General features: G+C 48.1%; 1 protein-coding gene across 1 annotated transcript in view; it reads left to right on the plus strand.

Moving 5' to 3' along the window:
- The first annotated feature begins 569 nt into the window (after nucleotides 1-569).
- Nucleotides 570-12,246, plus strand: part of MYO1E (myosin IE) — a 125,546-nt gene continuing 113,869 nt past the window's right edge. Inside the window, exon 1 of the mRNA XM_035132347.2 lies at nucleotides 570-747. Within this exon, the coding sequence (XP_034988238.1) occupies nucleotides 745-747 (3 nt within the window). The 5' untranslated portion in view covers nucleotides 570-744. The remainder of the gene's footprint in view (nucleotides 748-12,246) is intronic.

A 12,246-nucleotide genomic window follows, 5' to 3' on the forward strand; every position in this document is an offset into this window, starting at 1 on the left:
GAGTGGAAGGACCTGGTCCTCGGCCTACCTCACAGGGTCGTTGTGACATAGCTGCCAAGTTCTCCCTTTTTTAAAGGGAAATTCCCTTATGCTGAATAGGCTTCCTCGTGAGAAAAGGGAAAACTTGACAGCTATGCGTTGTGAGGAAAACGTAAGGAAACAATACCAGCCATCCAAAACCTACATCAAACCAGCTGCGTGCATGCACACGAAAGCTCATACCAATGACAAACTTAGTTGGTCTCTAAGGAAGAATTTTTTATTATTTTCTTTCGACTACGCCAGACCAACACGCCTACCTACCTGTAACTACAGCTAATCTGAGACACGGAGGGCAGGACTGTAATGCGTGGACTCGACAGTAGGCTCCTGTCTAGCGCTCACGGAGCGCGTAGCCGTCTCCCTCAGCGGAGCCGCCCGCCTGCCCTGGCTCCACTCCGGGCTCTCCCCCTCAGGAAAAAGCGTGCAGGGCAGGATGGGCGGGCCGGCGCCGGTTCGGCCTTGTATGGGAAACGAGGCGCGGCTCGCGGGCCCGCGGGAGGAGCCCGGAGGGGAGGCACCGCCCAGCTCCTCTCGCGCCGGCTCCAAAGTTCCCTCAGGACTCGGCGGCGGCGGCTGGCTGTGTGATGGCGCGGGCGCCCCGCCGGCCTCCCCACCGCCGCGCTCGGGCCGGAGCGCCTTGAGCCCAGCCTGCCAGTGAGCGAGACAGCCGGAGCCGGAGCGCAGCCGGCCAGCCAGCGAATCATGGTGAGTGAGGCGTCCCGAGAGCGACGGCTGCGGGCCTCGGCCGCGGGGTACCAGGGGCGCTCGGCTCGTAGCGCACGCGGCCTCTTCGTGCCCGGAGGACCAAAGCCTCTCCTGCCGCCTTCGCCGCTCGGTTTGGGGGCCAACTCGGAAAGCCGCGGGCGGCGAAGTTCGCTTGGTTCTGCAAGAGTGGGGAAGCTCTGTTTGTAGCCAGGGCGGAGAGAAAAAGTCAGAGAAATACAGTATAGGCATCGCACGCCCACCGAATATATTCTTGTGTCTTTTGCACTTTGCAATTAACCCCCCCCCCCCAAAAAAAAACTCGGGCAGTTAGTTACTCAGGAATAAGCCTCCTCGGATTTGCGCACATTTGTTTCTCTCCCTCTTGGTTGGCGTGGATTCTGGCCCGTGGAAGCTTTTGTGTCGCGGTGTAGTCTTGTGTCTGTAACGTCATTGGCGTGTACTGTATAGCGCTGTTTAGAGCTCCGCGAGCCGGAGTGAAGGTTGGACAGGCCCTTCTCGCGAGGAGCTGCCAGTGTAAAATCAGCAGCGGGCGAAGGAGCTGCTGGCTACCCCTTTGCGGTGGTGCAGTAGTAAAACTGCTAGCACATGGGCCAAGCTAAGCAGGGTTCTGTATGGTTTCAAACTGGATGGAGGGTCACTTGTTGAGATTGCAGGGAGTTGGACTAGATCAGGCACCCCCAAACTGCGCCCCTCCAGATGTTTTTTGCCTACATTTCCCATGATCCCTAGCTAACAGGACCAGTGGTTGGGGAAGATGGGAATTGTAGTCCAAAACATTTGGAGGGCCAAAGTTTGGGGATGCCTGGACTAGATGATGCTTGGGGTTCCCTTCCAACTCTACAATTCTGTGTTTGCCTCTTGAGAATCAGTGTCCACCTTAGGAAGCAGCCCCTTGGTCTTGTGCTCTGGCTTTCCAAAAGTCCTCCAAATGGACTAGTAGATTAGTCCACTAAACCACTGTGGATCTTTGTTTTGAGACCAGCTTGGAGGGAGGATGAGGATGGCTGTGCTAGACTCCCAACTCCCGTCACCTCTACCAGCATGGCCACGGCTTCAGCTTGATGGGAGTTGTAGTCCAACAGCACCTGGAGGGCCACCTTGAACTAGGACAGCCTCCCCCACCTAGTGTCTTCCAGAAGTTGTTGCACTGCAACTCCCATCAGTTCCTGGTAGCTGGGGTTGGAATTAGCACTGCTGTGCTGGCTGGGCTGATGCAAGTTGTAGTCCAACAACACCTTTTCTTCCTTGTGACTTGATCCATCACATACCCTCCAAAATTTCTCCAATGAAAATAGGGACATCCCATTCTATAATGATACTATTTACAATTTTACTATTTATACCCCACACATCTTATTCTGATCTTGCCGATCAGAAGGTCGGCGGTTCGAATCCCTGTGACGGGGTGAGCTCCCGTTGCTCGGTCCCAGCTCCTGCCAACCTAGCAATTCGAAAGCACGTCAAAGTGCAAGTAGATAAATAGGTACCGCTACAGCGGGAAGGTAAACGGTGTTTCCGTGTGCTGCTCTGGTTCGCCAGAAGCAGCTTTGTCATGATGGCCACATGACTTGGAAGCTGTACGCCGGCTCTCTCGGCCAATAATGCGAGATGAGCGCCGCAACCCCAGAGTCGGTCACGACTGGACCTACTGGTCAGGGGTCCCTTTACCTTTACCTTACAATTTTACTATTTATACCCCACACATCTTATTGGGTTGCCCCAGCACTCTGGGGAGCTTCCAACATATACAGTATAAAAAACATAAGTGTGCATGCACACGAAAGCTCATACCAATGACAAACTTAATTGGTCTCTAAGGTGCTACCGGAAGGAATTTTTTAATAATAAAACATTAAACATCTTTTTAAAAACAACCTTCCATATACAGGATTACCTTCAGATGGCTCATAGGTTGGATAACTCTTTACTCTCCAGTATTTCTCCAATGGCTTCTCTAATTCAGGAACGTCCCTGGAAAATTGGGACACTTGGAGGGTTTGGAATCAGATTTATTTTGCTGTGGTCAGCCCCCCCCCCTGCAGCCTGGTGTCCTGGTTTGTGAAGACTGGACTAGGAGTTGCTGGAGCTACTTTTGTTCTTTTCTGGAGGAGGAGGGGTGGCAGTGTGTGGGAGGCTGCTGTGGAACATCTGGTCTGCATTTCCATGGGGGGTGGTTAGCCTGGCATGAGAAGGAAGCAGAGAGAAGCTTTACCACCCAAATTACTCATGCTACAACTTATTCAGCAGATGTGTGCGCCTCTGCTGCCATCCTCCTTCAATGCCTTGCTGGATCCTTGCCAGAAAGGAGATCCTTGTTCACATGCTGTGCTTTCTTGGGTTGCTTCTGCTTCATTGCTGCCTACCATGAGGATTTTGGCCATATGTAAGTGTCTCAGAATGGGAGCGATGCATAAGATCCAGTCCCGTGGGGCACTATACCAGTGTTTCTCAACCTTTTTTGGGCCACGGCACACTTGTTCCGTGAAAAAAATCACGAGGCACACCACCATTAAACAAGTTAAAAAATTTAACTCTGTGCCGTCCTATATTATAATTATGACTGTAAGAAACACTTGCCAAATATTGCTTTCCGGCGGGTTAGTGTTGTGTATTGGCGGCCGCCAGGCTCGTTTGCACTGAGCTTTGGGAAAGAGGAGGAGAAATATTGCTTTCCGGCGGGTCAGTGTTGTGTATTGGCGGCCGCCAGGCACGTGACAATGCAAATCGCCCTTCTCATCGCCGCACGTCGTGGCACACCAGCCAGCGTCTCGCGGCACACTAGTGTGCCACGGAACAGTGGTTGAGAAACGCTGCACTATACTATGGAAAGTTCTCCTGCACCATTGTGCTGCAACTCGGATTCATTTCAACGGGGCTTGTGCAGGAGAATGTCCTGCAGGATTGCGTCTATTGTTTCTGAGGGGCGGTGGTGGAGAAGTGCCCCTTGGATTTCTCACTTCTTGGCATCAAAAAGTCCTGGGCAGGCCCATGAGCTCGAGAACATGCTCTCCTGGCTCTTGGCTTCCTCTTTGGTGTTCTCTTGCATTACTTCTCTCCATCCTCTGCTCAATATTTCTGGAAGGAAGTCCCCAAATTTTCTCTGGTTTTTGCAGTCTGACTCTGTTCTGGGTGTTCTGCTGATTTGCAAGGCTTTTTAAACTGTTGGTATTCCCAGACTACAGGTTGGCAAACAACTTCTGGGTTTCTGATGACCACCCACTAGTGCAGAGGTCAGCAAACTTTTTCAGCAGTCCACTGTCCCTCAGACCTTGGGGGGGGGGGCAGACTATATTTTGAAAAGAAAAGAATTAATTCCTATGCCCCACAAATAACCCAGAGATGCATTTTAAATAAAAGGACACATTCTGCTCATGTAAAAACACCAGGCAGGCCCCACAAATAACCCAGAGATGCATTTTAAATAAAAGGACACATTCTACTCATGTAAAAACACACTGATTCGCGGACCGTCCGCGGGCCAGATTCAGAAGGCGTTTGGGCCAGATCTGGCCCCTGGGCCTTAGTTTGCCTACCCCATGCACTAGTGGAATGGATACCTCTGCCTGCCTTTTCATTGTCCTTTAGAAATGGATGATGGCGCCTTTTTCAGAGCTGTCCTTTCTATTTCCTCTCCTTTCTCTGAACCAGTGCCAGTTTCTTAAGCATGTAGAAGTCTCCATCTCTTCTCTTCAAAGGTACTGAACTTGGAGGCCAGGGGTACGCCACATGTTGGTGATGATGGCCCAGCTTTTGGTGAGGCAACTGTCACTATTTTTGTCCTTTAAAGAGGCTCTGGTTTGCTTGCAGCTTCTCCTCCTTATAGCACAAGGTGGGTGGAAAGGAGGAAGGAAGCACAATTCATTAGTTGGATGGGTTACCTGGAGAGCTGCTTGTTTACCACATGAAAGCAAACATCAGAGAGCCTGGAGGTGGAGCTGGCAGGATTCCTGCATATGTAAGAAGGTATCTTGGTGTCCTCAAGGCTCAAATGAATGCCTTTCTTGAATGCTGGGCGTTGGCATAGTTACTAGGTTAGCTGGACTGTCTTGGCCTGAGGTGGAGGGTGCATGACGTGAAGGCATAGAAGCTGGTCTGTCCATATGCTCATTCAGGAATTTGGTCCTCCCTCCCACCCTTTGCTGGCATATGAGGAAAAGTAAACACCTACCTCACAGACTCATTGAGACTTCTGGGAGACCAAGAAGCCACTAAAGCCTGTCTGCCATTTCAAAACTGAAGCAAACACTTGTGGCTGGCCCAACTGAACAAGGAAGTCAAGCGGTTGCTTGACTTGGATTTTAAGGGGTGAAGAGGTGCAGCCAACAATACTTTGTGGTGGATTCTGGGGTGTGGCTCCTGTTTTGCACAGTGCATCTGGTCTGAAATATGCACCCGACAATGTCTTTGAGGCTTCAAACAATATCTCTTAAGCATCACATTTCTTACCAAAGCCCATCCCTCAAGTACAGTGTGTGTGGGCTGGTGCCAAGCTAAGACCACTGTGCCAGCAGATCACTAGGGTTTGATGACCATCTTGTCATTGCTGGCTTCTGTGAAACGGTCAGGCCTGCCACCTGGGCCTCATTTGTTGGGCAGCAGTGGTGAGGTGGCAGTGTGTTTTGGAACTTAGGGACTTCTGTGGCCTTATGCAGGGGCAAAGCTAGGCTTTATTTCACATGGGTCAAAGACCCAGTTTGGCACCCCCATGTGCATTTGCACACACATGCATAGACACAGGCTGGGAGCTTCAATGGTGCCCTTCTGGAAGCTTCACCCGGGACAAAAACACTGGCTACACTGGGGGATTAGATTAGACGGATCAATGGCGGTGGACATCTTGCCTCTTCACAGGCTAAATAGAGGCAGATGCTGGGGGCAAATAACAAGGGGTGGGGGGGGGGGGAAGAGGATACTCTTGTGTTGGTGCCTTGCTCATAGGATCCCCTGAGGCACCTGGTAGGAAACCAGGATGCTGGGAAAAGTTGGAGCTTTCTGTGCTGCTCTAATTGACCATGCCTGCCTGTTTAATCTGTTGAAGAGACTGGAAGCTGTTCTCTTGTTTTCTTTGGGCAGCCATCAATGGTGACTTTTTCCTAACCTTGAGGCTTGACTGTGGTGATGCATCTTAGGAGTGCTTTTGGAGTCTGCTCTGACACCATACCTGATGCCCTGCACTAGTGTTTCCCAAAGTGTGGTAGGCGTACCTTCAGGGGTATGTGAAAGGCTTTCAAAGGTTATAGGGCAGACTTTAATTTTTAAATACCACATGTATAGTATTTGCTCTAGTCTGGACAAAATACCGTAGTATTATTAAAAATGCCCTCCAAATGTTTTTGCCTGGGAAGGGGTAAGACTAAACTCTCAAAAGGGGTATGCAATTATTATAAGTTTTGGGAATACTGCCCTGCATGAACCTTCTCTCCTAACAAGGTGACCCATTGTGAATGCTTTGTACCCATGCCCACATGTGCTTCTTCTTGAGCCTTCAAGGATGGTTTAGCCCCCCCCCCCCCGGCCAGTCACTCGCTTTGAGAGTAAACAACTTCCAGGTGGTTAGATTGTCAGACAAGCTTAACTTATAGGTGTCTGCAGGAGGGCTGGTTTGAAAATAGTACTGTAGGCTGATAACTTCTGTCTTTTTTAAACACTTGAAGACAGAGAGAACATGGTCTTCTGAAAAAAGAGAGAGAAAAAATACAACACATTTATTGGGAAAACTTGTAGACCTTTTTCTGATCCCTCCTTGCTTATGAGTTGATCCATCAGATTTCTTTTGCTTATCAAAGACAGGCATCTTCAATCTAGTGTCCTCCAGGTGTTTTTGACCATGATTCCCATCACCTCCAGCCCAGGTTGTATGATGCTGTGGTTGATGGGAAAATAGCTGTGCTAGCTAGTCCAAAACATCTGGAGAGCACCAGATTGGCACAGTTGACTTGTGGAGCCTTCTATTGGATTACTATTTCAAAGCGTAAAGTCCTGTAATGGTGGTGTCTAATAGCTGAGTCTGTAATTAACCCTTATCCACCGTGGCATGTGGTTGCTTCCACACCTCCAGCTGTCACATGCCCCCACCTCTGACTTGGTGGTGCCATGGCCAGGTGATGCAAGAGGCTAGTGGGGGTTCACGGGTCTCTGTGAAGCCATAGCCTCTGAACATAAGAAAAAAAGATGCATCTGCTGGATCAGGCCAATGGTCCATCTAGTCCAGCATTCTGTTCTCACTATGGGAAGCCTGCAAGCTGCACATGAGCGCAACCAAACTCTGCCCACCTGCGATTCCCAGCAACTAGTCATAGTGGATAGTAGCCATTGGTAGCCTTGTCCTCTACAAATTCATTCAACTCTCTTTAAAAGCCATCCAAGTTGGTGGCCATCACCACCTCCTGTGGGAACGAGTTCTGTAGTTCAACTGTGCACTACACGAGAGGTTTTCAACCTTTTTGGGTCCACGGCTCCCTTGACCAACTACATTCTTTCTAAAATAAAAAAAATTCCTTCAGTAGCACCTTAAAGACCAACTAAGTTTTTATTTTGGTATGAGCTTTCGTGTGCATGCACACTTGTGCATGCACACGAAAGCTCATACCAAAATAAAAACTTAGTTGGTCTTTAAGGTGCTACTGAGGGGACCCAGGTGGCGCTGTGGTTAAACCACTGAGCCTAGGGCTTGCTGATCAGAAGGTCGGCGGTTCGAATCCCTGCAACGGGGTGAGCTCCCGTTGCTTGGTCCCAGCTCCTGCCAACCTAGCAGTTCGAAAGCACGTAAAAGTGCAAGTAGATAAATAGGAACCGCTACAGCGGGAAGGTAAACGGCGTTTCCATGTGCTGCTCTGGTTCCAGAAGCGGCTTTGTCATGCTGGCCACATGACCTGGAAGCTATACGCCGGCTCCCTCGGCCAATAATGCGAGATGAGCGCGCAACCCCAGAGTCGGTCACGACTGGACCTAATGGTCAGGGGTCCCTTTACCTTTACCTTTTAAGGTGCTACTGAAGGAATTTTTTTTATTTTACTTCGATCCAGACCAACACGGCTACCTACCTGTAACCATACATTCTTTCTGCAACTCTCCTGTGGGGGAAAATACCCTGAGACTCGTCCCTGAGCTGCCTTGGGAGGCAGCAGTGACAGTAGCTGGAGCCACCGGGCCTTCATGGCAGAAAGGCTCCCCTTCACCAGAAACTCAGCTCCCAGGCAGGCATTGCACACAGCAAGCACAAGAAAGGCCAGTGCGGCACCTGCCTGCCTACCCAGCCTCCCACTTGTCTGTTCATTTCCAACAGCAAGGACCGGCTGGCTGGGCTTCCTTGCCCACTAGCTTGCTTACTCTGAGGCTGCCTCTGCTCCTGGCAATCAGTACCCCCTGGCCGGCCCCAGAGGCACTATTCACCTGGGGAGCTTGTAGCCAGGCCTGCAACAAACAGCTGTGTGAGCCTTTGGGAGGCAGAGAAGTGAGAGGGCATAGGAGGAGTGAGGGAAGGAAAGAGGGGCAGAGGCCAGTGTTGCCTGCGGCACTCCTGACCACCATTCAAGGCACCCCAGATTGCCATGGCACACTGGTTGAAAACCCCAGTGCTACACAAAGAAGTACTCTTTTACCTGTTTGAGGTAAGATGATGATGATACATCTGTTCAGGGCCAGGCAGTTTTAAAATCCTTTCTTGGATACATGCATTGTGTTTTAAGTTACTGATTTACGAAATAATCAGCCTGTCTGGATGGAGGGCTCCTTAGTCTGAGCCATGAAGCACAAGATGCTACCATACTGTCCTGGGTGAGATGCTTGTGCTGCATCCTCCACTTGGATCAGAATCCATGGCTGCTTCTCAGTCCACCTCAAGTCCCAATAGAAGCTGGATCTCGCTGGGCACACTGTTTACTGGCGTTTGTGGGATTTTAGGTAAAGGTAAAGGGACCCCTGACCATTAGGTCCAGTCGTGACCGACTCTGGGGTTGCGACGCTCATCTCGCATTATTGGCCAAGGGAGCCAGCGTACAGCTTCCAGGTCATGTGGCCAGCATGACAAAGCCGCTTCTGGCGAACCAGAGCAGCACACGGAAACGCCATTTTACAACCCCACTAAACAAGCTCCTCTGAAATAGAGGCAAAGCCGTGTTCAGGTCACACAGGTGTGATTGCTTAAAGTTGTTTTGGCTCTGGGGCTATTGACAGGTAGGCAGGGGGGGGTCAGGTGGTAGCGTTGAATGCATTTTATTTCAACCCTAGGACTGATAGAGAAAAATGTTGTGCTGCAGGTTAAACTGGTAATCCAGGTTGACCCAAGACATTTTGACACTTGAGGTAGAAAATCTGAATCTCTCACTCTCATTCTCTTTCATTTCCCTTGCTCCTAAATTAAGATTAGATACAATCTACTGCAAAATTTGTTATTGTGATTGTGTCAGTCTCAACCATCCCTTCATAGATAGCTCAGTGATGGAGCCTGCTTTGCATGGAAAATGTTTCCAGGTTCAGCAGCCTCTGGCATCTCCAGTTAGGGCTGGGTAAGACTCTTGACTGAAATATTAGAGAGCCTGACAAATATCTGTACTTCTGAATACACTTTTTATTATTCTGTACCTACATATTATTAATAAAAATAGGCCAAAAACATAGAATCAGAAGAACCTTTATTTTCATCAGCCACTAGTCATAGAAATAAAATAAAACAAAATACAGTGTACTGAAGATAGAGGTAAAAACCTAACTTTACAAAATACATTCTGGAGGTTTACATCAATAATCAAATAATAGATTTTATTCTGATTTTCCCAGCTAATTTTTTTGCAGTTTTTGCTGTCACCTGATTACCTTTATCTGCTAGAAGAAAGGACACAGTAGCAATGGTTGGGCGACCTGGTATGGATAGTAGTAGAGGGCTAATAACCGCACTTCTCAAATCTTTATAAAAAGTGGAAGCCAGAAGCACATGAACTACTGATTCAATACTGCCATCTCCACATAGACATAACTGTTTTTCCAGTGGATTTTTTTTTGAAATTGGCCCTCAAGTACAGCTGAAGACAGTATATTTAATCTTGTGTAAATGAAAGCGGATCTGTATTTTGGAATTGTTTAATTTTGGAAATAGGATGCAAATGTATCAAACTGACTAGGTGGAAAATAATCATACCATGGACAAAACTTCCTTATCATGGCAAAATTATTCTGTCGCTCAATATCTTATAGGCGCTGTCTAATTCAATTATTTGCTTTACTGAAGCCCAATGTTAATAACTGTTGTGGTGATAAACCAGAAAAGTAAAGCTTTTGGTTGACAATTTTAGTCCAAGTGCTCTCATGACAATCTTGTGATACTAAGGGTAGTAGACTGGTGAGGTTTAAATTTAGCTGAAGCCAATAATTAAATGTCCTGCACCAAATATTTAATTCAGCAGAGGGGAGATTAGCTTCCAAGTGCAATGAAACATTTGAAACACAGAATGGAACAGAAAAAAATGCCTTAGGAACTTAGACTGAACAGCTTCTGTAGATACAGGGTGAGCACCTGTCCAAATCTGAGCCCTATATAAGAAAACATAGTGGATAGCCACTGCTGGCATAAATGGGCCAATGGTTTGACTCAGGGGTCCCCAAACTAAGGCCCGGGGGCCGGATGCGGCCCAATCGACTTCTAAAGCCGGCCCGCGGACGGTCCGGGAATCAGCATGTTTTTACATGAATAGAATGTGTCCTTTTTAAAAAAAATGCATCTCTGGGTTATTTGTGGGGCCTGCCTGGTGTTTTTACACGAGTAGAATGTGTCCTTTTTTAAAAAATGCATCTCTGGGTTATTTGTGGGGCATAGGAATTCATTCATATATTTTTTTCAAAATATAGTCCAGCTCCCCACAAGGTCTGAGGGACAGTGGACCAGCCCCCTGCTGAAAAAGTTTGCTGACCCCTGTAATGTAGGCTGCTTATTCTGTTTCTGTATTGGTGAGAGGTGCCTTGAGGAATTATACTCCAGGGGGCCAGATGTATTCATCTCCCAGTCTGCCACTGTGAAAAACACCCCAAAACTAAGACAATTTACATTGCCTAGGAGAGCAGCCTCTGCTGGTAATCTTTTCCCACAACCTGTCAAGTCTTCCAAAGTAGTTTTGTATGGCTGAAGAAAGCTTGAGCTGATGGGTCTGGTGTAACATCATGTGGTTGAAGCAGATCTGGTCTCTGTGCAGCATATGAGATTGTTGGCACTGGTCCTCCCTTTTTGCACTCCTGAAAAGTGCACTGGCCCACTCTTGTCCTAAACCAACCTAAAACTGGAAACCAACAATTCTCTTTTGGGCTGCTGTGTCTTCTCTAAGTGTTTGTGCTGTCGTTGCATCCTGCACAGTGGTGCCCCCAACACTGCAGTCTGAGCACCGCAGCACTACTTTTGATTTGCTGATGCAACAGATCTGTCCATGTTTTTTATCCACTGCAATAGATCTGCCATTGCAGAATAAAATGTGAAGTGCTTGCTTTTCTTTTCCAACACAGTGCCCTTTCAGGGTGAAATCATCTGGCAAGCTAGCAGTTACCTGTGGGGTGGGATAATTAATAATAATAATAATAATAATAATAATAATAATAATAATAATAATACAGTACTCTGCCCATCCGGCTGGGACTCCCCAGTCACTCTGAGCAGCTTACAACACATATAAAAACATAGTAAAACATCAAACATTAAAAACTTCTCGATACAGATGCCTACAGGTGTCTTCTAAAAGTTATATACAGTGGTACCTTGGCTCCCAAATGGCTTGGTTCCCAAACAAATCGGCTCCCGAACGTCACAAACCCGGAAGTAAGTGTTCCAGTTTGCGAACGTTTTTTGGAAGCCGCATATCCATTTCGGCTGTCGGCATTGTTTCTGGGGCCAGTCAGCAAACTAGCAGTCATGCTTTGGTTTGTGAACATTTTGGAATTCAAACAGACTTCCAGAACGGATTGAGTTCAGGAACCAAGGGACCACTGTAGTTTTTAATCATCTTGACATCTGAAGGGAGGGTGTTCCACAGGGCGGCACTACCAATAAGGATGCAAGGAGGTTCCCTGACAGAGCTGTTAAGGGCAGGAAGTGGAAAAGGAATCCACACTCTGGGCACATCAGGACAATGTCTGCAGCCTTCCAATGCCAAGGGTTCAGCTCCACATTATATTTAATGCATACTGTAAAGCTCTGGCTCTTGTTTTTCATTAATTAATTGCAGGCATAAAAAAGGTAAAGGGACCCCTGACCGTTAGGTCCAGTTGCGGACGACTCTGGGGTTGCGTGCTCATCTCGCATTATTGGCCGAGGGAGTCAGCGTACAGCTTCCGTGTCATGTGGCCAGCATGACTAAGCCGCTTCTGGCGAACCAGAGCAGTGCACGGAGACGCCGTTTACCTTCCCGCTGGAGCGGTACCTATTTATCTACTTGCACTTTGATGTGCTTTTGAACTGCATATCTCCCTCCAAATTACTGTCACAGCAAATTACAAATC

Source organism: Zootoca vivipara, chromosome 14 (assembly GCF_963506605.1).
Source record: "Zootoca vivipara chromosome 14, rZooViv1.1, whole genome shotgun sequence".
In the NCBI taxonomy this organism is placed as follows: Eukaryota; Metazoa; Chordata; class Lepidosauria; order Squamata; family Lacertidae; genus Zootoca; species Zootoca vivipara.